Source organism: Bombus huntii, chromosome 6 (genome assembly GCF_024542735.1).
Source record: "Bombus huntii isolate Logan2020A chromosome 6, iyBomHunt1.1, whole genome shotgun sequence".
Classification (NCBI taxonomy): Eukaryota; Metazoa; Arthropoda; class Insecta; order Hymenoptera; family Apidae; genus Bombus; species Bombus huntii.
Window position 1 is genome coordinate 16144476 of NC_066243.1, and position 24840 is coordinate 16169315.

Sequence of the window (24840 nt, forward strand, 5' to 3'; positions counted from 1 at the left end):
CGTTACCACAGATGGAATTTTATTTTTTAGGAGGTTACTTAATTAAAGGAATGAACACTTGGAACATACATGCACTTTTATTGTAATAAATATTTTTATAAATATCAGTAAAGTTCTTTAAATATCACATGTTAAATTTGAACTTACAGTTAGATACGTAATTGTTAACCAAGTAATTTTGATTTATCATGTATTTTTTTTTACGAGCGAAATGCATCACAATTGACGAAAATTTACTTATTTTCATAAACTCCTAGATAATTTGTACAATTATTTATTATACAGTTACACCCATAAAAAAGGATAAAATTGGGAACTACTTATCCTATAAATTGAAATTAAACTAAAATTAAATGATTTTTGTTTACAAGAGATATAATACTTTATTATAAGAAATATGAGGAATCATTTTATTTTATTCTTCATAGAATGGTTCACTGATGTCTGCTTGAAATGCGTGTTCTACCCCCTGGTGAAATCAATAATTAATTTTTATTATTTTCTTTTTATATTGCATACAAATTTTTACTTACTTATTGAAAATGTTTATACATTTCCTGTGCAACATGTACTGAGGAAAAAGTGGCACTTAAAGTGCGTTTTGTCGGCGGTGTCAAGGCATGATCAATTGCCGTCCAAGTGCATCGTGTACCATTCACCTTTATAAAATAATAACTGACAGTTAGTTAATTCACAATCAGTTAAATTGTTACATAACATAATTTTAATGCTTTTACCTTCATGTTTGTTGTCATACTAATAATTGTGTTGCTTACAACTTCATCTGTCTCATCTGCCTTTAATATTATTTTTTCACCAAAAATATTAGAATCATAATAAATAATTAAATTTCCTGATGCAACAAAGTTCCAACCACCTTTTTTATTTCTAGCAAACACAGAAGCACTTTTTTCAAAAGTAATGGAGTTCTGATCCTCCTCCTCCTCCTCTTCCTCCTCCTCATCATCATCCTCATCATCATACTCATCATCATCCTCATCATCATCCTCATCATCATACTCATCATCATCCTCCTCCTCCTCATCATCATCATCATCATCATTATCTTCCTCTTCTTCTTCATCCTCTACTTCATTTACTTCAACGTCTACTTCACCTTCATCACCTTCTTCTTCGTCTAGTTCTTCATTTTTACCATCTTCTGGTTCTTCTATTACTGGTCTATCTTCTACATTTTTTTCTCCTGTATTTATATAAAAAACATAAATTTGTATCGAAATAACTACTCTAATTAAATAATATGAACGCTATGTGCAAGCAAAAAGCTAGTGTAAAAGCTACTATCCTATAAAGTTACCTTATAAAAGTACACCTTATATGTAGATATGTATAAATATTGAACACATTTAAAATTGAGGAAAACTTATTTTAATTGGTGAAAATAATTTAAATTGCGTTTTGTATCGTAAATTACATTTTATTCAACGTTATGCAACTAAAATATGTATTTGTACAAGTTAGTTTTTAATATAAATATTGACAGTTATTTAAAAATTACTAGAAAATTAACAAAAAATCAATAGATATTGATAAAATTTATGATAACAGTACATTTGTTTAATAGTAAAACTTTATCCATTATGAAGTATAATATAAAATAGTTCTATTGTCATGTCTTGTATTTTGTTTCTTTCATTACAAATAATAAAAGTTGAATGGAATTAAATATGTTTTAATAAAATAATTTTATACATGTCTATATGATGAATCAATATTATTATTTGTGTATCACAATTAAACTTACAATCAAATATATTAATCAAAAAACATTTTTTGGACAGTTCCTTTAAAAGGTAACAAAACATGTCTTCGTACGATTTCAATGATCTCTGTATGATTGCCTCTTTATAGCATATTGATATTAAATTATAATATTTTTAAACAGTATTACATTTTATGTATATAAATAAAGATACATTAATATTTTTTAATAATGAAGAAATATATGTTTTTTATAGTATGCATATAACATACAATGAATATACATGCAATCACAAGCAAGGATTATAAACTAAGGAAAGCATTATAAACAAGAGGTTTTCATCTTATTCCTTACGGCTTTCGCTTAGAGTTTGTTGGATTTTATCAACTGTATCCTTGAAATTTTTTGCCAGTTCTACAGTTTTAAATTTAACTGCTAATTGCTCTATACATGGTTGCTCTTCAGCATAATTCATGCCTGCCCATATCCAAGAGCGATCATTCGTAGTGAGTTTAGTAAAGACAATGTCTGGAGTAAGTAAGAGATTGCATACTACTTTGTAAACTTGATCTCGTCGTAACAGCAATCTGTAACGGTCATATTTTGGATGATGTAAAATTTTCATTTCTCCAACACCCCTTTCTTTCCACTCGCACATGTTCTTATCGTATCTGTATAATTTAGCTCTTTCGCAAAATACTGTAACAAACATGTGATCATTTAAAGATAAATACATTAATCTTTTCAAACAGTTATTTTAAATTATACCTTTCTCTTCCTCTTCTTCTCCAGTATGTACTTCGATAATATCAGGCAGAGGTATAATAGGCTCGAAATGAGGATCATGATCTTGATCATTTTCGGTTTGATCGCATTCTTCTTCTTCATTTTCATCTTTTTTATTTGCCGTAACTTCTTTTGTTTTTTGCGCAGATTTTGATTTTGAATTAAATACAGCTGACCCAGCACCAACAAAAGAAAAATTTGGATCTATGAAATAAATTATTTGTATAATAATGTTATCAGTTCTTACTAATTTAAATTGCTATCATACGGATAATGATATGAAAGATGTACCTTTTTTGAATGCTATCTGGGGATTTTGAGCTGCTATAGCTGAAAATGATACATTTGTCGTTGGCAAGAAAGCAATATCACTGTCCTCTTGTGTTTCACTTGTTGTTGGTATTAATGTTCCAAAAATATTAGTTGTCACAGGATTTGAAATTGTAAAAGATGATGTAGTTGTACATGAGCCGGAGAATAAATTGGATGAAAATGATGTAGATGTATTAGGAAATATTGAATTAGTAGATTTAGCAGATGTATCAAATGATAATGAACCTGTGGTTGAGCTTTCAGAACTAGTTTTCAATGCAGAAGATCCGAAAAGAGAAGTACTAGCACCAAATACAGATGTCATTGCAGTATTTGTATTTGTTTTTGGTTGAGTTTTGAAATTATTTGAAAATATTGATTCAGAATTATTTGTACTGACACTAATGGAAGTAGGCTTAAGTAATCCAGAAGAATCTTTTTTCCACATTCCACCAAAAATATTCTTTCCTGTATTATCTAATTTTGCCATTCCAAATATGGATGTTGTAGGTGTTGTAGACGATGTCATAAATGAAAAAGATGTAGTCGATGATACCTGTCCTTGAGAATTAGTGGGACTACAGATTTTTAAATTTTCAGGTGTTAAAGTATCAGATGTAGATTTTTGTATCTCATTTGTAGTAGATGTAGTTTGGGGCATTACAAATGAAAAACCAGTTTTCTTATCACTTGATGTGATCGTATTAGTATTCCCAAATGATATACTTGATGTAGTTGTTGTAGAGAGAGAATTCGTTGCAAATTGTGACGTGGTTGTACTATGCAATCCAGACTTGAAAATGGAAGAAACAGTTGTATCAGTATTTGAAACAGGTGTTTGAACAGTTGTGAATTCATTAGATGCGGGACTTAAATTAATAGATTTTGAAAGTGACTGTATCCCAGATGTAGTAGTCAGAGGTTTTTGATCCTCTGCAGGTGTTTTTGATGTAAATGCTGCTTTTCCAGAATTTCCATCTGAAAATAACGATACATCAGAATATTCTTTACAGCCTCTACATCCAGGACAATCTGGCTTTTGTTTGTACGCATAGAAGTTTTCTGGAAGTTGAAACTTTAATGCAGCTTGTTTTTCTTCAGGTGTTACTTTCAACTCGTACAGAACCTCGATATCTCGTGTAGGTGAAACTTCGGTGAATGCTTCTACTTTCGTTTCAGCAGTTTTTTCAATGGATGGGAGCTCCATCCTTGATTTGTCAATTACATCTTTGAAATCGTTAGCAATGTCGGATGTTTTAAAGCGACACGCAAAGAGAGTGGGCTCGATTTCTCCTTCGCTATAATCAGCAGCATTCCACATCCATGTTTTCTCATCTTTCGGCTTCAATTCCAAATTTGGAAGCACGAAATGATTTAAACACAGCTTTAATATTTGTTCTCGTCTCATTACTAGTCGCAATTTGCCCGTTTCCTTGTGTCGTAATAATTTTATGTCACCTAAACCACGTTCTTTCCATTCATTTACCGATTTATCGTATCTAAACAACTTCGCTCTATGACTATAAAGAACTTCTTCTTCTTCTTCACCTGTTTTAACTTCAATTTTATCTGGTAATGGAATTATGGGTGAAAAATGAATGTCATCGCTTTCCACCACTTCCTCTTCACTATTTTCTTCTTCACCAGACTTTGTTGGAGATGATTTAGACACAAAATTGAACCCAAACGATTTTCCTGGTGTTCCAAAAACAAATTTTGCATTTGATGTATCTGTTTTATCATCAGATTTTGTAGCTATCGAAGATGTAGATTTAGAATCTATAAAAACATCATTAGAGGTAGGTAAACGAAATGAAAATCCACTTGTACTTTTCTTAGTAGTATCTTGTGGAATACCAAACGTAAATGTGGGTGTAGCTCCAGAGGAACTTGTACTTATCTGAAAACCATCAGTTTTTGGTTTAGGTGGAAGAGACAGATCTTTTGGTGTGTCACAGGCAACACAATAATTACTTTCAGCTGCATTAACAATATCGCAACATTTACATTTCCACGAGCCAGTAGGTGGTTTAAACATTTGTGAAAGAGGTATTTGACTTGATGTAACTATATTTGAGATATTTGATTTATTCGACACAGAAGAACGTGGTTCTTCACAAGCTATACATTTTGCATTCGATTCAGTATTTCTTGTGTAGCAAGCATTACATTCCCATGATCCTGCTGGTGGCTTAAACATTTCAGACAAGGAAGTCTGTATCTTGTTTGTTTGTGTATTTTGAAGAGTTTCTGGCTTTTTTAATTTTTCTGCTGTAATACAATTGTTTACCATCTTTTGCTGATTGCTAGTAATTATGCTATAAAATTGAGATGCTTGACTGGATGTTTTAAATGTTGCTGCAAACATTACTGTTTTGTTGTCTAACCCATATTGTATATTCCAATTGACAATTGTGTTACTACTACTTTTTAGTGTAAATGGGCATTTTGCAAAAATATCATAATTATAACAAACTTTCAAACTATTTTCATCTATCATTAATAAACGAATTTTGTTCGTTTTTGGATTCCATAAAATCTTTATTTGTCCAGTACCTCTGTTTTCCCACTGTTTGGCATCACTGTTGTAATACTGAAGGCTAATCTTTTCAGTGAATAGCATTTCTTCATATTCAGTTTGTACAAGAGACTTGCCTGTATCTTGAATACCCGCAGAAGCAAAGGTTGGAACAGTAGAATTTACAGAAGCAGGAGCAAGAGCAGGAGCAGGAGCAGGAGCAGAAGCAGGAGCAGAAGCAGGAGCAGGAGCAGAAGGTCTTCTAAGTGAAAATTGAGGAGTATTAACAGAAGTATTTTCGCTAGTAACAACAGTACTGATTGGTTGTGAAGATGAAATTGACGAGTTATGAACACTAACAGTTGGTACTGTTGTAGCCCCTAATTGAGAAGGTGTAGTTGCTTTTGTAAATGGGAAAGTAAACTGTGATGCAGCTATTATTCCAGTAGTCGAGTTTTTTTGTGTCGTAGTTGCAAAACTTTCAGCATTCGTTACAGTCTTATTAAATGTAAAACCGGCAAATGGACTAACTTCTGACTTAGTAGGAACTTTTGAAGATTCTGTAGTGGTTGTTTTTTGAATAATTGGTGTTGATGTAAATGAAAATCCACCAATAACTGTTGTAGGTACATTAGTTTTTAATTTCTCTGATGTAATGGTTTCTGTCACATCAATAGATTGTTTTTGAACAGTTTGTTCAGAAACAAATGGTGTTCGTTCTATAGCTTTTAAATCTGATTTTGTTTTCTCCGACTTTTTAATATTGCTCGATGTAGTACTAGCTTTGGTTGATGTTTTATCAATACTTTCAATTATTTTCTCAGATGTAAGACTTGCTTTAGCTTTATCAAAATGTTCCTTAAAGGAAATACCTTCTTCAACAGTCTTAAATCTGATACAAAACTTTTCTAGGTTTAATTCTCCATCAGCAAAGTCATGTGCAACCCAAAACCATGCCTTTTCATTATTTGATTTAGCAGTTAACTCCATATCTGGTACAAGATAATGATTTGCACATACTTTTAATACTTGTTCCCTGCGCATAAGTAAACGAACTTTTCCTTCTTCATTTTTAAGTAATTTGACGTTTCCTATACCACGTTCTTTCCATTCATTATCCACGAAACGGTAAAGTTTAGCTCTTGCACAAAACAGTACCTCTTGACCCTCTTCTCCAGTAGTAACTTTAACTTCTGCGGGTAATGGTATAACAGGAACAAAATCCGGAATTGGATCATGTTCATGATCTGAACTGTTTGGAGATCCAGTTGAACAGATAGTATCTTGCTTTGATGTCTCTAATACAGAAAGATTTGCTGGAGTAGTTGTAACAGTATTTGACAAAGGTGGTAAGTTTACTGTTGTTGGTATAGTAGCTTGGGAAGGCATAGAAATTTGATAACAATGTGGAGCAGATTGTTCAGTGGTAGCTGGAGTAGAAGAACTACTTTGTCTGAAATGTGGAGGAATCGTTACACTAAGTGTTGGTTGAACAATTGGTGCTGTAGTTGGAAGTGTATCAGAAGTGGTAATAGCAACATTAACTGGTGGAATTTTATTTACAGGAGCGTCTTTTATAATCGATTCTGGTTTTGATGTTTCTACTTTTTGCAGTGGAATTTGCAATGATTGATTTGTTGGTGGCATAAATAAGCTTTGTTGAAGAATGTTTTCAGGCATTTTCGATCTCGTATTAGGATACAATACCGGCATTGAATAAACATTTGGAGGGTATAAAGAAGGAATAGCTTGTGCATTTGGGTCATTAAATGACATTCCTGTCGGATAATATCCTTGAAAAGTAGCTGAAGGATATACCAACTGAGAATATGGATGTCTATGAGAAGATTGAAACATGTTCCCGGATATCGAAGATGCGGGGCCTGATTGATTTGCGTTGTAATTTAAATCATTGTAATCATCTTCGTTCAAAATGCACAAATCTTCTTCTAGATTCGGATTAACATTAACATTAATCTGAGTACGTTGTTTCTGAAATTCTTTTCGTAATTCTGTTACTTCTTTTGCTAATTTTTCGACTTTCTCCATTACTGTTTTGTTCAATTCCAATATAGCTTTATTTTGCTCTGCTATCGATTGTATCTTATTATCCTTTGCGTGAATCATTTGATTTAGTGAACGAATTTGAGCGTCAAGACGTTCAGGACTCGGACGTGCCTCAGAGCGATTCCGAGATAAATCCAATATATCCTGATGTTGTGCCCTACAAGGAGTGCTAGACTGTTTTGGTGTACGGTGTATGTTTTTTTGTGGTGTACTCAGAATATTAATTGAAGCATTTAATCCCGTTAATGTTGATATTTTTGTAGCTGTTTGATCAACAGCACTATGAGCAGAAGAATAACTTTCATCCGACATTCCATCGCATTCATTTCTGCTTAAGTCACCTCGTGATAGGTCTGGATCAATCCTTTTCAATTTATTTTCAACATTGGAAATATATGTGGAAAGTAATGAGTTTAAAGGATGTTTCGGATCTGTACCCGGACTGCGCAAGCGATCTAATGTTAGATAAAAACATTCTCTTGCTTTTGAGAGCATGATTATATGTTGTGATCTCATTTCAGATGTTAAACTTTCCTTGGGTATAGAATTGATGATCTCATCTGCAAGCTTTTCATACATTTGACCCTGTTGAACTGAAGCTTCTGGACATTTCAAAGCCTGTAGTGCATCTATTGCTTTTTCATATTGTTTGCTGCGTACAAATCGTTGAGCTAGAAGCAATTTACCCTCTTCTAAAGCTTTAATTATTTCTACATTATTCATTTCTTTTCCTTGATAGTTAAAAAATTTAGAATTAGTTATACGAATAACTTGATTATTTTGTAATCTTTCGAGAAGTGGTATTGCAGCTGACCAATACATCTCAGATCGTGCTTCTAAATATGGTATGTCATTATTTTCTTGATCTATTTCTTTCAATGTCTCTGCTCTATAATGAAATATTCGTGCTAAATGAACTAAAAGAACAGGATGCAATCCGTGATTTCCAAGGCAACGTACTACTTCTAAGCCTCTTTGTAATTCTAATCTCAATTCTCCAACATCTTCGTCCAATGGCTTTTGTTTATCCATAGAATATACTTTATAAGCATAAGACCACCACTGTTCTTGAACACTAGTACAGAGAGTGTTAGTAAGATCTGCGGGCAATGTAGGTAATTTTTCAGGGTTTAAAAGCCCACTCAATTGCTGTTCTTCAAGTACAGAAGAAGTGCAGATAGCAGCATTTAAAAATGCATCAATATCGAGACGACTTAAACTTTCAGGAGCTGCTTGGTGTAAGTTATAAACAGAAAACTGTAATTCACAGAAAACACGTGACGTTTGATTTGGATGCGGTTCATTGTCTTTATTTTGTGAGGTGTGGGGCCGAGCTCTTAAACCAAGCCAAACTTGATGGTGTAATGAATCTGGCCATACTTCTTCGGATATCTCATCAAATCTTTTTAGTTCATTAAATGAACATAAACGTAATGGTGGATTTGAAACTGAAGAGTTCACGAAATATGATGTTGTCTTACCATCTTGATACAATCGACCAATAAAGATTCTTTGATATACCCGTTCTCGCCATGAACTTGTACAAAATTTATCGATTTTATCTAGTAATTTCTTAGTATTATCTCGGGCATAATCTTGAAGTACATGACCTGCCTGGCTATATCTGTATGATCCTTCTCTATACCAAACATGTACTAGATTCTTAAGTCTATCTTTTAAATGCATAGTCCATACAGCAGTAGGATCTATAGGTGCTACATGTAATGCAGTTAATAAAAGAGGTCCACACAATCTACCTGCTTCAGACCAACTATCTTCACCAGCCTTAGTTTTACGTAAAATTAAACATGCTAAATGAAAATGTAATTGACCCCACATGTGTAATAACATGTGTTCAATAAAAACAGGATGATTAGAGAAGTTCTTTGATTTACATTCATGTAAACTTTGATCAAAACTGCAATATGAATGTTTTAATTCAGTAATATTAGTTATTTATATATATATATATATATTTCTAATAAAATATATGACTCCTAGTACAAATATACTTACTTAAATACTGCCTGTGTAATATCTGTTATACTTTTTCTAATAACATTACTCTGTTCTTTAAGACAAAGTGCTGCATATCTTTCTAACACAGAAATATAAAATATCCAAAATGTCCAATCTGACTGTTTACTCTCTTTACACTTCACAAGTAATTCAGTTAATGATTGATACCAAATGATATTATTTCTGTGACACTGTGTTGCCTCTATCTCGGTTGCTTTGTTATATGCATCTTCAAGCCTATGATTTCCTACATAATACTTGAGCAACTTCACTTGTAGATGCACATCTGTTTGTTTTACTGATAATTCAGCTAAAAAAAAAACGCATTACATTATTATAAACAAATTAAATTAAATTGTATAAAATCATGTAATTATATAGTAGAGATTTTATTACGTACATATAATAAGTTTTTCTAAATCATCATCATCACCACTTGGTGTTTTTGAAGTTAACAATTTTTCCTTTAGCTCAAAAACTATTTCGTGATGTGGAAATTTCTTATCTGCTCTTTCTACCCAATATTTTATCTTATTTATATCTGTATTAATATCCATATCAGACAACAGCTCACATACTAAAAAATATTATTAATATGTGAGTTTAAAGTAAGAAATAATAGATTAAAAATATTGAACTATACCTTTTAGGAGAAGATCATCCTGCTTTGGTTCTAATTCAAGAGATATTTTATATCTTACAAAGGCTGCTTCTTTCTGGCCCAAAGCTTCAAGAGCTTGACCTAATAATTTATGAGCTCCTGCAGATTTGTCTCTTATTTCCAAATAATTTGAAACATATTTTTTTGCAGATTCATAGTCTCCAACTTGATAATATAATTTTGCAATATTATAACATCGAAGCTTTTTCTTGAAAAAGAAATGCAGATATTATGTACAAAATATATTAAAAATGCAAATTTTCATTATAACTAATAAAATTACTAATTACAAAATATTGTAAACATCAAAAAAGAAAAGAAAGAAAGAAAAGGCAAAAATAAATATATTAGAGTGAATAAATATTTACACAACTGAATTCTTAAAAAAATATTTGAATAAGTATAAAAATGTTTTTTAAATACATATAAAATCAAAATTTGCTTCAAGTCGTAAAAAACCGTTAAACCATCATATAGAGGTTAGTGCATGTGCATGTATGTATCTTTTTCATAATCAAGTCAAGGCCTTCAGTGCTATACAATTTGACATTAGAAATATTATGAGTTAGTATGCATACAAAGTGCATTTGAAATAAAAGAAAGGATAATTTTAAGAAATCATTGAGTACTTAAATATAAAAAATTAATAAATATATTTGGACAAATATATTTTGGAACAACGACGTTTTCTTCTGAAAAATAACCTCACCTCTCCTGAATCTTTAAGTTTGATAAAAATGTTCTTCACGTGTCGGTCAACATCCTTCTTCGATCGAAACATTTTCAGAATATAGTACAAAACTTCCCTTAATGATCGCTAAAAAAAATTAACAGATAATATTCGATTATAATGAAATTAGAAATACCGTTATATAGTACGCACTCCACAATGAGACTTTTTCTCATACCACAAATCGCTTTCAAACGGTCTTATCCAAACGACTCTCATCCAATTCAGAAATACTAAGTTAAGTGGTGCCCTCTGATATAGTTCCGGAATGATTTAAAATATATGTAATTATTTACAAGACATATTTACAGTATGATACTTGTTTAAATTATCTCAAAAAACCAAATTTTTCGTGCTCTGAATTTAATATACATTAATCACTGATCATACATTACAAATCATTGTTGCATCACTTATTGCAATCAGTGCGAAGTTATAAGCAAAATTCAAAACGGAAAACAGACAGCCAACAGGAAGGATTAAACAATATAAAATCATAAAATGTCATCTTTCAGGAGTATAACAAGCAATCTTGTACCTGAAAGAAACTAGATACACATACATACATGAATATAATACCCAACCAATGTTTATCATTTTGATAACGTAACAGTTTTCAAAGATTGGTGTTATGTATATTTTGTTGCTTACAAAAACAAAAACTAATATTGCATAAAATGAATATAAATAAAATATTATACAATTGTAGGATGTTTATTCTCAAATTAACGCGAATATTAAAAGTATTGTTAAAATTATATACGAAATATTTTATTGAAATCAAACATAAAAATAATGTAAATATATTATATCACAGCGAAAATTTCTTGGTGGTTTCTAAACCATACGACATGTGCATTAATAGTAATAATCGTGAAAAAAAGGTATGGAAAGAACATTTTTAAATTAGAAATAGTATACTTATTAGTTTGATAAATATTAAAATTTTTAGGATACACTGCAATTTGAATTAAAAAAAATTTTACCAAAATTAGTCAATCCAAATTTATTTCATGAATTTCATTTTGTACATAGATTAGATTATGTGACAAGTGGTGTGATATGTATTGCATTAAATAAAAAAGCAGCTCGAGCTGCTTCTAATGTATTCGAAGCAAGAACAGCCAAAAAATTTTATCTGGCATTACTTCATGGACATATTAATGAACCTTACCTAATCATAGATAAAGCAATTGGTTGGTAATTGAAACAAAACATTAATAATATCAATTTGTGAAAAGCTATTTATTAACAATAACATTATTTTATTAGGGATTGATGCTAGAGAAAAGAAGGGAAACCATAAAATGTGTACCAGTGATAACTTATTTTGTGAGAAACCAAAAGAATCATATACAATTCTTATAGTATTAGAAAGAGGTTTCAGAAATGGAAAGCCAGCTACTAAAGTACTATTATGTCCTGGTACAGGTAGAAGACATCAATTAAGAGTGCATTGTTCATATATTGGTCATACTGTGATTGGAGATTATACATATAGTGAGAGAAAAGATATAGAGCCTTATCGAACATTTTTACATTCCTTCAGGTATTATATACATAACATAACATATGAATATACATATAAAGATTATTTATGTATTTATATTTGCTTTCTCATTTTTGAAGACTTATATTGAACAATGAAATGGAAAATTTAGATGTAAGAAGTACAGATCCATTTGTAGCTTCTGATCCAAGAAATCAATGGTCACCAACAAATATTGCTAGGATATTAGATGAAGATATATTTTATGATATTTATAATCTTTTGCAATCAAATAAACATTAAACTTTTATTTCAATTTGTTTTATTCAATCTATTGCTTTTACCCCATATCCTTGTATTTCAAATGAAATAGTTGTTTCTGATAAATTTGATGACAATTTAACACAAGCATATCTCATAGTACCTATTCTGTAAAACTGTATGGAATTAGTTATCATACTTAACCAAGTTATTCCCAAAGACGGTCGTACACTCAAATAATCACTAGATATATTACCATGCATAATTGCTGTTACCTGTATATAAATTGTCTGTAAGCTATTTATGCTATTGAATTATTAATTACTACATACAGAATTTATCTTTTTTTACCTGATTAATGCAAACTACACAAATGTCATTTTTACATAATTTATGTAACTGTTGTCCAATTGTTCTCAAACTTTTTCCTCTTTTATTAGATTCATCTTTCCAATCTTCTACTCTATATGGAGCAGCAATTGAATCTATAATTATTAATCCTATCTTTTGTACAGACATTAATATTGGAATTCTATGAAGCAAACATATCTCCAGTTCCTCCTACAAGGTAAAAAAAAATATTATATTAAAAAGTTAATGTATTAAGTTAAAAAATATATTATAATTACAATAGTTGATATATGTTCTACAAATACTGAGTCACCATTTATTCCATATTTTTTAGTAATTTCCAGTTTTTGTATCAATTCCTGTAATCTTCGTGAGGGAAATGTACATTCAGTACAAATATATACTGCACCTACATTAATTATTTGATGTACTTAAAACGAAATGTATGAAAAAGAATTGAAAAGTAAGGAAATACTAATATTCATTTGTAATTTTATAAATAATTCAATTTGTAAAATACCAGCAGCAAAGCCACCTTCTGTTGTAGGTAACTGTACTGTCAGGCATAATTGTAAAGCTAATTGTGTTTTTCCTGTACTTGCAGCTCCATAAATTTGTGTAATCCCGCGAGTAGTGATACCGCCTTGAAGTAATGTATCAAACTTCGGACAACCGGTTGTGAGAAATTTTTCACGTTCCTTTATTATTTTTGCGTTAACTAATTTCGCGAAACAAAATGAATAATATAATTCATTGAGATCATAAGATGCAACAAAAATAAAATTTTAATACCAAAATAGTTCTCCATTATACTTTTTATTTTAAAATATTTGCTAAATGATTCACTCTTGTAATGATGATACAATCCACGATCACATAAACAGATCTGGACACTCATATATCGAAAGCATAGACGAAACTGTCCATCTTTTGAGTCAAAAAATCAAGTGGAAAGCAAGAGGTCTCGTTTTGCGCATGCGTGATACGTATATACATATACACATATAGATACTATGAATGTTCAGATAAAGGCCAAGCCACTCTACTCATCTCTGCACGTCGCAGAATGAGACCTTTTCTTGTCTTGCATCTTAATCTTTTTCGATTCAAAAGATGGACGGTTACGTTTATGCTTTCGATATATAAGTGTCCAGACCTGTTTACATGATCATGCTTTATACATTATACAATAGGGTAATATATTACAAAGGATGCAGTATGTATACTAAATTTTAGTAAATAGGAAAACATATTTTTATTATCTTTTTCTAATTTTTGAAGGTAAATATGTAAGAAATTAATGTTTACTTTCATGTTATGTCTTCGTATTTTGAATTTCTTAAAATGTTTTTCAATAATACTTTAACTATTATTTCTTTTTTAAGACTTTTTCTTTCCTCTTTTTTATATGTTTTTTTATTTTAGTTTTTCTCTTTTCAGCTTGCTGTTCTTTTACTGCCTTTTTCCGTGCCTTTAATCAAATATATATCATTATATATTATGTTTCATATAACCACATGTAAATATATTATAAAAGACAATTGTATTACCTTTTTACTGTCTGGACTCTCATGCCGAGGTCGAGCCGAGTTAACAAATTTTGTTTCGTTTTCCATTACATCTTCTTCTTCACTACTTTCATTTTCAGAATCATCAATATCTCCAGATAAATCATCTTTCTCTTCCATGTTATTTGTTTTCTTTAAATCTTTACTAAGAATTTCAGGAGTGTTAATAGGTTTGGATAAGTCTGATTTTAAACCAACAAGAGTTTTATATATCAAATCCTCTCTTCCAGATTTAGCAAGATTGATATCACGTTCAATATCAATTACCTAAACATTACATTAAAATACATATACCTACAATTTGATATACATATACCTAAATATATATGCAAATAACTATATATTTATGTTCCTACAATATATTACCTGACTTAGGTTTTGAGGAATATAAGCTTGCTTAAACACTTGTTCTTCTATTTGTTGTTTAGGATCATCATCTTGTTTTTCCTGTTGTGTCATTTGTTCTGATATTGCGTCTAAATACTTATCCATATTTTCTTCAGTTATTGTTGGATCTGTTATAAAGTCAAATAATGTTTTTACAGGCATTACACCTACATCGTTCTTCTTAAAAAATTCTACAAAAATATTAATTTATTTCAAAATTTTTATAAAACATCTCAGTAATATCATTATAAGAAGTTCTCATTCTCACCTACCAGTGATATTTGTACAATCTTTTCTAAGAAACTCAAGTGCCATAGGATGATCATGCTCAACTGCTTGTGACACATCTATTATTACAATAGATCCATCATGATATAACATATTATATTCACTTAAATCAGCATGAACAAGTTTGCATTTATTATATAATCTCCACATTGTTTCAACACATTCTCTGTATAATTTCCTTGGTTTAGAAGCAGTGAGAACAACATCTTTTAATTTTGGTGATGGCCAACCATTAGTACCTATGAAGCCCATTAATAGAACATGACTACATAGTAAAATTGGTTTTGGAGCATTTACTTCTCCCTGGCGAAGACGAGTTAAATTTCTAATTTCTTTCTCTGCCCATGTCCGCACCATCTTTCGCGGATTATGACGACAATATCCATGACGAAAACGAAATTCTCCTGTAACGTATTTGTCTCTATCTTTAAATTGCAAAATTGATGTTTTATATATTTTTATTGCAACTTCTACTCCTGTTTTTGATGTTGCATGATAAACATTAGCTTCCTTCCCAGTTGAAATACATCCATTAATTTCAGCAATTATACCCCGATTTAAAAGTTTGAACAATATCATTCTTGTACGAGGATCTAAAACTTGTTCAACAGTTGCGCGATCGTGTTTGTCTTTGGTTCTAAATCTATCTTTTTCTGCACGTTTATCATTTTCCATAAGAAGATTTGTTGCATGTCCTGGTAAAGTTGGGCCTTCATATCTTTCAATGTTAATTTTATTAGCATAGCGACGAAATAATTTATCTGATGGTTGATAATTTGTAATCTTATTGGAAACATTTTGTGCATTAATACGTTGTGTCTGAATATTTTTGGTAATATTTTTTGAACCAGCTTTACTTTGATTTCTGTCCCAAATAAAATCATTACTTTCTAAATCATCATTATAGTTTTCATTATCTTCTTCTTTTTCACTGTTTGAAATATGCAATTCGTGCATACCTTTGGATAATTGACAATTAAATAACGGTTGACCTTCACACATTTCCGAACTGTAACAAAATTAAGATCGATATTTTACATAAGTTATTACAGAGAATATAATCAATTGATATATTCTGTAAGTACTTTGCCTCGATTTTATAAATATTACTAAATTCATTCTCTTGAGTATATTTATGCATGGTAAAATTTTATTTCTCTATACTTACTTTATTTTAAAGGACAGCAAATATGTAACAAATAGAATACGATGATTACGTTTTTGTACAATTTGACATAAGATAGGTTACATACACAACATAGGTTACTAATATTAAGGCGCATTTAAAATAATATAAGTGGTAGCAGAAGAAATTACTAACACAAATTCAGTTAGGTTTAGTCCAGGTGCTTTAAATCAGCTATCTTTAAAACTATGCTCTCTATAGTCTTTATTATTCATGATTAATTTGTGAGAATATTTTGTTTACATGTACCATTATTTAAATTATAAAGTTGCGAGGGATGAAAGGAAGTAAGACATTAATTATAACTTTTTATTTAAGAATGACTGTATTTATCGTAATAATTGAACAATATAACGCAATAAAGATACTTATAATGCAATATAATCAAATATTAAAAGTTCTCATGTTTCTGAGATATCAAATTTTTAAAATATAAATAAAGTATCATTATATCTTTTACTGCTTTTAGTAATTGAATATGTTATGATATTAAAATTTATAAATTATAATTTTGTTTAAAATTTGTAGTATCATAAATGATATAATAATTTTTTCAGATTTTATAAATTCATACTTGTTTATAAAAATATTTCGTAGTATGACTGTTGTCATTAAAAATATTATTCTAGTGGTAAAAAACTATAATAATTTCATATTTTCATTAATTATTGACATAATCTTTAATAATCGTAAAGATATATGAAACAAATATTAAACATCAACTAATTGTTTTATGATATAAGTTTTAGTATTAGTAAAATCTAAAATTTCATAATAATTTATTTTTTCTTCTTATAGGTAATCTGTTACTATTTTAAATATTTAAAGATGCAAAATATTATACAATCTATAGAGCAATGTAATGTTATCCGTTATACATCTTATAGAACTGCAGCAAAAATGCAAATTTTACATAAAGAACTTAATAGTAAGTTTAATATAAATATATTCCCATATTGAGTGCTTATTATATTTAGATTAGTTTCACACTACTAGAGTAATTATTTTTTTGTTATATTTATATTTAATTATATTCAAAGATATATATATCTTTTATAGTGCAGTATGTTCAACTAGAATTAATTGCTGGAGTCTTTGAACGCCACAGACTTTCAATTACAGAAAATTGTGTAAATTTAGACCCAAGTGAAATTGAAGATGTTCTTTCTGATATTTATTTTGCAGCATGCAAAGAAAATAATACCAATTTTGATATTGATCTTGTAACAAAACTGGCATTGAATTATATTTTAACTACATACGACAAGTATGTTATTCTATATACTACTATCAATATATTACTATCTAAATTTGCTAATTAGAATTGAAATAATAAATAATGTTTTACTACCATAAATATTATAAATATTATAGACAATGTGCTAGGACTGTTTCTGTATTTTCTGTGAAAGTTGCTTTAATACTAATTAGTTCTGGGAAACTACAAGAGAAATACGGATATCTTTATCAACAATTAGCTGATCATAATGCATGCTTATCCAAAGCTAGCTTACATACATTGTTGATGAATATTTGTAAAATTACGGAAATGCTTGGAGAAAGTGCAGCATATGGACCTCAAAATATTCAATCGCATATCGATAAGTGTTTTTCAAAGGTATAATTGAATAATGTTTTGAATACATTTGAGCTGTACATAACTTATAATATTTTATAATAGTCTCAAGGATGTCTTGGAGTTACTGAATCAGAGTTTGCAACGTGGATTATGCAAGAACCTCCCTTGTTTGTTTGGATAACAACATTTAATCGCATAAAGTCTGCAGAAAAGAGTATGCACATTTTATATTTTAAAATATTTAATGCTATACTTTAGGAAAATGAAATGGACATAATAGATATTGTTCTTTATTTCAGTCATACATAATGTTAGATGCTCATATTGTAAAACATCTCCAATCCAGGGACCACGTTATACATGTCTAAAATGTGCAACATATCATCAATGTCAACACTGTTTCTTATATGACAAAATATCTGGAAAGCATAAATTGAAGCATCCAGTTCGTGAATTTTGTACCAAGGTACAATTTATAAAATTCAAGCCTTCTGTTATGAGTTATTTCTTCATGTTTCAATATGAAGATATGTTTCAATGTTTCGCCAGCATTACACCTAGCTTCATCAGAGGTCAAATACACTGATGTTGCAATCTTAGTAAAACGTTGGAACATGTCTTTTATAAAAATACAGCTTATATACAGAAGTCTTTATTTTAAAAATTGTATGATATTAGGCTATAAAAGTCTCAAATCTCTGATTATGTTAATATATTTAATTATCTTCGTATAAAATGTCATGCACAATGTTTTTTCAGACTTCTAATCGAGAATTAACAAAATTAGTTATTGAATTAATAAGAAACAAATTAAGATTATGTCCTGCTAGATCCATCGAGTTAAATATTGATGATCAAATCCCACATTTAAGGTTGTAGTCTGAGACAATATTACTATATATAAATATATTTTATAAATTCCATATCTTTCTTTTTAAATATCTGTTATAGTAATGAAATAACACATACGGATTGTGAATCAGTAAGAAGTACAATGAAAAGACGAGTTTTAAATGATCCCCAAAAAGAACTACAAAGTATAATTACTCATTTGGAAGAAGAAAATAAACAATTACAAATTGAGCTACTTGATATACAGGGCACTAAAGCGGAAAGACTTCAGCGTCATAGAGTTACAATCGAATCGCAATTACAACGTCTAAAGCTATTAAAAGTATATTGTCATTTAATAAATGATATTACTATTGAGATCTAATGGAATAACACGAATGTTTCTTTAATTTTTTACAGAAATGTTTGTTTACTGATAGAATTTGTATGCCTCGAGTAATTAATTATATGCAAAGTACACCAATGGTTCCGCCTCTTCCATCAAGATTAACACCTTTGCCTATAAATTTTGAATTGAGTCCAATTATTCGACAAGAAAATGTAGAACAAATTTCAAATGTGAATGATACAGATATATTACAACCAAATGATTTTAATCCAACTGGAGATTATATCAATAAACAAAATCACGATGTTATTATTGATTCTGTAGAAGCATCTACAAGCTTAGGATTCAGTAATGTATTGGAACCTACTCAAATAGAATTAAGTACATGGATCGGAGGTATGTTGTATTATTGTTTTATCATATTTCGAAAAATGGAATATCTTGTAGAACACTAAATGATTTGCAACTTTATTTATTTATGTATATTTAATTTAATTTCTCATTATTAGGTACAAAGAAATTAGAAATGAACCCATCCGATAGTGGTTTTTCTCAATGGTTGGGTTCTAACAATTCGGATAGTAAAGAAGAAAAATATCCAATGAAGACTATGACAACTAACACTGAAAATGAATCGTCTTTACCAATATCTGATTCTCTTATAGGTATTCACAGAGATAATACACCATCATCTTTACAAAGACCTGATAAACATTCACAACATAGTAGTTTGCAAAATATTCAAGGCGATCTAAATGACATACTAGATAGATTACAGAATATGGTTACAGATGATCGTTTACTTGACGGTAAATTACTATACTATAAATAATACATACTACTTTATATCAATATTTTTACATAAATGTTTGCTTTAGATTCCTATGTTGCTAGTGACAATTGCAAATTGAAGCGTGCTACCACAGAAATGGAAGATTTATTAACGGGACTTATTCAAGGTATGGAATCCCGCAAAAGTAAGCTTACTACTATTGTGTAGTAAATTTATTAATTACAATTATTATTCTCTGAAATTTCATCGTAAATAATTACACAATATATATTTCCGTCCATAATTATTAAGTAATTATAAGGTGTTATAATAATAAATTATAAGGTGGTTAATTATAATAAAATATGTAGTGTAAATGTAATATTTAAAAATAATGTACAATTATGGCAACATTAAAGTAACTTTTTACAAAAATTAAAAATGTGTGAATCCTCAGTTTTTAAATATTATGATATACATCTTTTTAAGTCTACTTTAAATGTAAATTTTAAAAGTGTGAGACAAGCATACAAAATAAATATATATGTCAAAAGAGTAGTATGTTGACTAATAAAAACTTTTCTCAGAAAATTTCGTTTATTCTTTTCTTTTTCCTAATTTACTTAACAAAATAAACATTAATTTTCTTACAAAAAAGATATAAATAAGATTCATCATTTTGATGAATAGACTAGATTATTATTTAATGTAGTGATAATATGTCAGTAGTATAAAATATGCTCATTTAGGACATATAGAATATATGATATATTATTACATATCTTTTTCACCTAACAATGTATCTGTCAAATATGTAACTTTAAATAGCCGGGAAAAATGTAATTTCTCTGATGGTAGGTTCACCGTCCATGCCATTATACGAATATCACGATTATACCATTTTCTTATAATATACCTAAAATAGATATATATGTATATATATATATATATATGAATATGAGTAGAATATTGTGTTTTCTACAATAACTACACATAATTACTTAATATGATGTTTGGAACTGAATATCTAAATACATACTGATTCAGTACATCTTTATGCAATAATAGAGTAGATACACCCACGATATAATATATAAAACAGTGGAACATCCATGCATAAATATGGTCGAATAAGCAAACTGCTATATGTTTAAATGGATTGTTATATTTTGTTGGACCTGGACCATCTGAACCTGAATATGACACTCTTGAAAAATAATGTGGTCTCCATGCAAGACCTGCTACAATTCGAGGTTCCTTTCTTCTAATCTGTAATAACAAAGTTATTATTTGACATACCCATGATCAATAACAGTCATTTTGATATTATTCTTTTTAACATATGTTTTTACCATATATACAATAATAGGATTAAAACTGGATACAATTGCTCTTTGATACAACTTTGGATACTTTTTATATGTATCTAAAATTACTTGCACAATCTCCATTCTTGATTCTTTTATATCAATAATTATTCTTTGTTCATTTGATAAACATGTTTCTATAGCCTCACAAAGTAATGGAATTTTTTCACCTTCAATAAATTTATCTCTGTAATACATAAAAAGAAATTGCATTTAAATATAATTTTAATAACATTTTTGTAATAGAAGAATATATAATGTTTTATTTACTTAAGTGGATGATTATGGGCAATATCTAATTGTTTTAATTGATCCCAAGTCATATCCTTAACATTACCAGTTTTTCCAGTAACTCTATCAATTGTTAAATCATGAAATATTATGGGCACATTATCTTTTGTAAGACATAAATCAAGTTCAATAGCAGTACACCCTCTTTCTTTGCTCTATAAAATATTTTACAACTGATCAATGTCTTATATATAATTTAATTTATAAAAGATAAACTAAAAAATGTATTGTTTTCACTAAAGTAATAAATTTTTTGTTAGTAACTACTATATTAGTATTCATGTTTACATCATAAAATAGTATATAAAATTGTTTTTGTTATAAGGTATCTAATATTTCAAAGTAGTTAATAAAAAACAAATGAATTTGTTATCTTTTACTGGAACAATTGTCTAATGAAAAACAAAAACCATTATTATATATAAGATTTTACATTACGAAAGGCTGTTAAGCTGTTCTCAGGAAAATCATATCCTCCACCACGATGAGCCACCACTCGCATGCAATATTGTTCTCCATTACCATGATCTTTGGACATGGTATTATCTTTTTTCAATGAAAGAGGATTTACACCAAGCACTTCTTGCACAATGTTTAAATTTGGTGGTGGAATCCTGGCTATTTTTAGTCCAACTGCGATAATGAGAGAACCCCAAACAATCCATGGTATGCAAAAGTTATAAAAAACATTTATCAAGATACTCCAAGTAACTTGTAAAGATATCCATAATAAAGCACTGTTCAAAATTAGTTCAATAATTCCATGCATCCTTTAGAGAAACCTTTAGTCTTGTTAACGTTTTTTAAAAGAAAATGTGAGTTATTAACTCTACGCATACAAAAACTTCAACTATGATATTGCTGTATAGCACACTTTATTACTTGGAAATGTAATTTTGCACATTCTTGTCGACACTCTCTAAACTTCTTAATATATATAGCTATGTCTGATAACGTTTGTTTACATTACAGTATCAATGTTGAACAGATATATAATTTAATATCTTTATGTCCCTGAAACATTAAACATTTCTTTAATGACATGTATCTTAAACGTAATTAAATCTTAAATACCAAATACTATTTGATTGTTTAGAAACTGTTAATTATAATTATATTTTATCAATTTTATTGTACTTTATAATGTAATTACGGTAAACGTTGTTGACAATTACTAAGTTCGTCTTGTTAAACATTTCTAAGTAACGCAAAATTTAATTTGAATTGTAATTAATTATAAATATTGTCATAATACCAAAATTAAGTTTATGTGAAAGGTACTTATCAAACAATATTAACTTTTTTGTATAATAAAAATACATAAATGCGTACGTAACATATAGTCACGCATTGGCGCTACTAATGGTTCACTATATGCAAGTATGTATCTACTACACCGTCAATCGTCACCATCTAAACCAAGGTTCACTACAAACTACATCTACAACCAATTAATAAAATATGTACACATAGGATGACTAAACAACTACATTTATAATAGCAAAATTAATTTAATATTTTATATAATTTGATTTACAATTAATACATATAAATTTATTAATTACATATTATTTAATTCGGAAAATAAAGATATAATTAAGTAATACCAGGTAATATTGAATGAAATGGAAGCAATTTAGTTACTTAATATAATATTTTACATTTAGTATCATATATCGAAAAATTATTGTGTATAAAAAGAGATGTTTATTGTTTAGAGTAAGTATATAAATAAACAAAGAATGTACAAATAAAAGTTAATCAGGAAAACGGTACATTTAAATCAAAGAAAAATAATGGGAGATTCATTAGACTTTTTAACAAAGTATCATAATATATCTAACAAACTTAGGAAGTAAGTATTTTGTTATCCATATTATTACTTTTATAGAATGATCTAGTCTTTCCTATAATAAAATCATTATTATAATTATTAATAATTTAATTTTAGACGGTTTTTAAGAAAACCAAATGTTGCTGAAGCAAGTGATCAATTTGGTATGTTACATGGAAATTTTATGATGTGTAAAAGGATGATAATTTTATTAATATTTTACATTATTATTTAGGGACATTAGCAATTGAATGTGAACAAAAGGAATTATGGCAATATGCAGGTTTATGTTTATTAGATGCTGCCAGGTGTCAAGAAACACTAGAGAATATCTTTTCCGAATTAAATTATTTAATAAAAGCTGGTCGAGAATTTCTTGTGGCTGATAAGAAAGACAAGGATATAGGATGCCCTTCTATAGGACAGGAAAATACACAGGTTTATTAGTTTTGCAACTTAAATTAACAATTAGCAGTATAAGTGTATTAAATATTAAAGTTACAATTTTTTATGTTAGGCATCAATAAGTTGTTTTGGTCATGCTTTAGCACGTTGCCATAATCAACCAGGATTCAATACCATGTCAGCTGGATTAGCACTAGAGCTAGCATTAGCCTTAGGTTCTACTCCAGCTGGTATACAACAATTACGTAAAGCTATTGATATTTTTCCAACTATAAAAGCTATTAATACATTAGTATCATATCATATTAAACAAGGTAAATATTTATTAAAACAATTATAATCAGCTATAACAATTAAATACCAAATATTTGATCAGGTGATTATGTATCTGCTTTACAAATTCTAAATGATTTTGTTGAATTTGTTGAGAGTTATATTAATGCTGGTGCAAGAGGCAATTATAGTGTTATATTACACAGGTATTAGATACAATTTGAAATAATATTTTTTGGAATGTTTGCAAAATAATGAATTCATTATTTAGTAATTGTATTAATACATAGGTGTGAGGTAACTAGAGTGCTTTTATTACTTATACTTCAACCATCACCACAAAGACTAGCACCTTCTCTAGCACAGGTGTTGGAAAAATATGCATGGGTAGAAGAAAGTACGAATAATGGCAAGTGTTCTAATATCCTCCTTTTTCAATCATTTAAATAACTACAAGCTGACTAATAAAAAATAAATTACAGATTTTAATATGTGTGAAGACGAATTATTATTGTTACAATCATTAGTATTAGCATGTCAGTCACATGATTATCAAGCATTGTTGGAACTAGAAGGTGAATTGTGGACTTATTTAAATGCTGAACAAAAGGAGTTATTACATAAGTTAATCCAAGTTTTAACAATACAATAAATGGATATTGTTACATTTCATATATGTATATGAATGATTAAGGAATTTATTAAATTTGTAAATGACATTTTTTATTTAATTTTATAGTTATTTTTATTTAAGTAATCCCTTCCAAAAATTTAATTTCATTGAAATATTCAC

The 24840-nt window shown here is 29.0% G+C and overlaps 7 protein-coding genes across 20 annotated transcripts; 3 read left to right on the forward strand and 4 right to left on the reverse strand.

Moving 5' to 3' along the window:
* Nucleotides 1–58: 58 nt before the first annotated feature.
* Nucleotides 59–11199, reverse strand: LOC126866353 (E3 SUMO-protein ligase RanBP2-like). 2 transcript variants are annotated; one of them, XM_050619818.1, is made up of 11 exons: nt 10995–11199; nt 10796–10903; nt 10069–10294; nt 9826–10002; nt 9423–9735; nt 2801–9324; nt 2492–2713; nt 2078–2422; nt 738–1204; nt 534–659; nt 59–469 (listed from the first exon to the last, which is right to left on the reverse strand). In XM_050619818.1, exons 2-10 carry the CDS (start codon nt 10865–10867, stop codon nt 534–536), a joined length of 8472 nt encoding a protein of 2823 aa, XP_050475775.1. In that variant the 5' UTR covers nt 10868–10903; nt 10995–11199; the 3' UTR covers nt 59–469. The 2 variants fall into 2 exon arrangements, with proteins under 2 accessions (XP_050475775.1, XP_050475774.1); XM_050619817.1 differs by having other exon boundaries at nt 10970–11195.
* Nucleotides 11200–11347: 148 nt separating this feature from the next.
* On the forward strand, nt 11348–12621 carry LOC126866378 (RNA pseudouridylate synthase domain-containing protein 1-like). Of its 2 annotated transcripts, XM_050619886.1 has the most exons (5): nt 11348–11700; nt 11769–12012; nt 12089–12148; nt 12248–12365; nt 12446–12621. In XM_050619886.1, exons 1-5 carry the CDS (start codon nt 11494–11496, stop codon nt 12606–12608), a joined length of 792 nt encoding a protein of 263 aa, XP_050475843.1. In that variant the 5' UTR covers nt 11348–11493; the 3' UTR covers nt 12609–12621. The 2 variants fall into 2 exon arrangements, with proteins under 2 accessions (XP_050475843.1, XP_050475842.1); XM_050619885.1 differs by having other exon boundaries at nt 12089–12365.
* On the reverse strand, nt 12586–13877 carry LOC126866380 (DNA repair protein XRCC3-like). 4 transcript variants are annotated; one of them, XM_050619891.1, is made up of 5 exons: nt 13731–13877; nt 13438–13635; nt 13196–13347; nt 12918–13127; nt 12586–12841 (listed from the first exon to the last, which is right to left on the reverse strand). In XM_050619891.1, exons 1-5 carry the CDS (start codon nt 13813–13815, stop codon nt 12632–12634), a joined length of 855 nt encoding a protein of 284 aa, XP_050475848.1. In that variant the 5' UTR covers nt 13816–13877; the 3' UTR covers nt 12586–12631. The 4 variants fall into 4 exon arrangements, with proteins under 4 accessions (XP_050475848.1, XP_050475847.1, XP_050475850.1 ...); XM_050619890.1 differs by having other exon boundaries at nt 13196–13326; nt 13710–13852; XM_050619893.1 differs by having other exon boundaries at nt 12586–12742; nt 13710–13852.
* LOC126866361 (serine/threonine-protein kinase RIO1) lies at nt 13715–16162 on the reverse strand. Its single transcript, XM_050619844.1, has 4 exons — nt 15145–16162; nt 14852–15063; nt 14468–14752; nt 13715–14388 (listed from the first exon to the last, which is right to left on the reverse strand). The coding sequence occupies exons 1-4, from the start codon at nt 16160–16162 to the stop codon at nt 14287–14289; spliced, it is 1617 nt and encodes a 538-aa protein (XP_050475801.1). The 3' UTR covers nt 13715–14286.
* LOC126866360 (dystrotelin-like) lies at nt 16097–20319 on the forward strand. Of its 3 annotated transcripts, none has more exons than XM_050619842.1 (11): nt 16097–16237; nt 17145–17274; nt 17406–17613; nt 17721–17964; nt 18028–18139; nt 18225–18391; nt 18685–18797; nt 18877–19099; nt 19177–19501; nt 19615–19914; nt 19984–20319. In XM_050619842.1, exons 2-11 carry the CDS (start codon nt 17175–17177, stop codon nt 20103–20105), a joined length of 1914 nt encoding a protein of 637 aa, XP_050475799.1. In that variant the 5' UTR covers nt 16097–16237; nt 17145–17174; the 3' UTR covers nt 20106–20319. The 3 variants fall into 3 exon arrangements, with proteins under 3 accessions (XP_050475799.1, XP_050475798.1, XP_050475797.1); XM_050619841.1 differs by lacking the exon at nt 16097–16237 and adding an exon at nt 16567–16633; XM_050619840.1 differs by lacking the exon at nt 16097–16237 and adding an exon at nt 16930–16977.
* A 136-nt stretch (nt 20320–20455) lies between these two features.
* Nucleotides 20456–23012, reverse strand: LOC126866375 (glycerophosphodiester phosphodiesterase 1-like). Of its 7 annotated transcripts, none has more exons than XM_050619880.1 (6): nt 22868–23012; nt 21969–22549; nt 21515–21690; nt 21230–21431; nt 20917–21146; nt 20456–20793 (listed from the first exon to the last, which is right to left on the reverse strand). In XM_050619880.1, exons 2-6 carry the CDS (start codon nt 22302–22304, stop codon nt 20652–20654), a joined length of 1086 nt encoding a protein of 361 aa, XP_050475837.1. In that variant the 5' UTR covers nt 22305–22549; nt 22868–23012; the 3' UTR covers nt 20456–20651. The 7 variants fall into 7 exon arrangements, with proteins under 7 accessions (XP_050475837.1, XP_050475838.1, XP_050475834.1 ...); XM_050619881.1 differs by having other exon boundaries at nt 22835–22958; XM_050619877.1 differs by having other exon boundaries at nt 22791–22939.
* LOC126866377 (40-kDa huntingtin-associated protein-like) lies at nt 22997–24778 on the forward strand. The gene is made up of 8 exons (XM_050619884.1): nt 22997–23145; nt 23254–23390; nt 23487–23533; nt 23605–23807; nt 23887–24088; nt 24151–24253; nt 24338–24456; nt 24530–24778. Exons 2-8 carry the CDS (start codon nt 23332–23334, stop codon nt 24697–24699), a joined length of 903 nt encoding a protein of 300 aa, XP_050475841.1. The 5' UTR covers nt 22997–23145; nt 23254–23331; the 3' UTR covers nt 24700–24778.
* Nucleotides 24779–24840: the final 62 nt, after the last annotated feature.

Excerpts from the sequence above, each read along its gene's own strand:
- LOC126866375 (XM_050619880.1), bottom strand. The coding sequence starts at position 22,304 with ATGCATGGAATTATTGAACTAATTTTGAACAGTGCTTTATTATGGATA. Across the intron at positions 21,691-21,968 it reads GCTTAACAGCCTTTCGTAAT|AGCAAAGAAAGAGGGTGTAC; the intron begins GTAAAATCTTAT and ends AATATTTTATAG. Across the intron at positions 21,432-21,514 it reads GCCCATAATCATCCACTTAA|AGATAAATTTATTGAAGGTG; the intron begins GTAAATAAAACA and ends TATGTATTACAG.
- LOC126866380 (XM_050619889.1), bottom strand. The coding sequence starts at position 13,815 with ATGAGTGTCCAGATCTGTTTATGTGATCGTGGATTGTATCATCATTAC. Across the intron at positions 13,348-13,437 it reads AGAAGGTGGCTTTGCTGCTG|TACATCAAATAATTAATGTA; the intron begins GTATTTTACAAA and ends TTTCGTTTTAAG. Across the intron at positions 12,842-12,917 it reads GTGTAGTTTGCATTAATCAG|GTAACAGCAATTATGCATGG; the intron begins GTAAAAAAAGAT and ends ATTTATATACAG.
- LOC126866378 (XM_050619885.1), top strand. The coding sequence starts at position 11,494 with ATGAATATAAATAAAATATTATACAATTGTAGGATGTTTATTCTCAAA. Across the intron at positions 11,701-11,768 it reads GTAATAATCGTGAAAAAAAG|GATACACTGCAATTTGAATT; the intron begins GTATGGAAAGAA and ends TAAAATTTTTAG. Across the intron at positions 12,366-12,445 it reads ACATTTTTACATTCCTTCAG|ACTTATATTGAACAATGAAA; the intron begins GTATTATATACA and ends TCATTTTTGAAG.
- LOC126866361 (XM_050619844.1), bottom strand. The coding sequence starts at position 16,162 with ATGTGTGAAGGTCAACCGTTATTTAATTGTCAATTATCCAAAGGTATG. Across the intron at positions 15,064-15,144 it reads AGATTGTACAAATATCACTG|AATTTTTTAAGAAGAACGAT; the intron begins GTAGGTGAGAAT and ends ATATTTTTGTAG. Across the intron at positions 14,753-14,851 it reads TTCCTCAAAACCTAAGTCAG|GTAATTGATATTGAACGTGA; the intron begins GTAATATATTGT and ends TGTAATGTTTAG.
- LOC126866353 (XM_050619817.1), bottom strand. The coding sequence starts at position 11,035 with ATGAGAGTCGTTTGGATAAGACCGTTTGAAAGCGATTTGTGGTATGAG. Across the intron at positions 2,423-2,491 it reads AGAAGAAGAGGAAGAGAAAG|TATTTTGCGAAAGAGCTAAA; the intron begins GTATAATTTAAA and ends TGTTTGTTACAG. Across the intron at positions 660-737 it reads GTATGACAACAAACATGAAG|GTGAATGGTACACGATGCAC; the intron begins GTAAAAGCATTA and ends TATTTTATAAAG.
- LOC126866360 (XM_050619840.1), top strand. The coding sequence starts at position 16,945 with ATGACTGTTGTCATTAAAAATATTATTCTAGTG. Across the intron at positions 17,965-18,027 it reads TCGATAAGTGTTTTTCAAAG|TCTCAAGGATGTCTTGGAGT; the intron begins GTATAATTGAAT and ends ATTTTATAATAG. Across the intron at positions 18,140-18,224 it reads CATAAAGTCTGCAGAAAAGA|TCATACATAATGTTAGATGC; the intron begins GTATGCACATTT and ends TCTTTATTTCAG.
- LOC126866377 (XM_050619884.1), top strand. The coding sequence starts at position 23,332 with ATGGGAGATTCATTAGACTTTTTAACAAAGTATCATAATATATCTAAC. Across the intron at positions 23,391-23,486 it reads ATATCTAACAAACTTAGGAA|ACGGTTTTTAAGAAAACCAA; the intron begins GTAAGTATTTTG and ends ATTTAATTTTAG. Across the intron at positions 23,534-23,604 it reads TGAAGCAAGTGATCAATTTG|GGACATTAGCAATTGAATGT; the intron begins GTATGTTACATG and ends ATTATTATTTAG.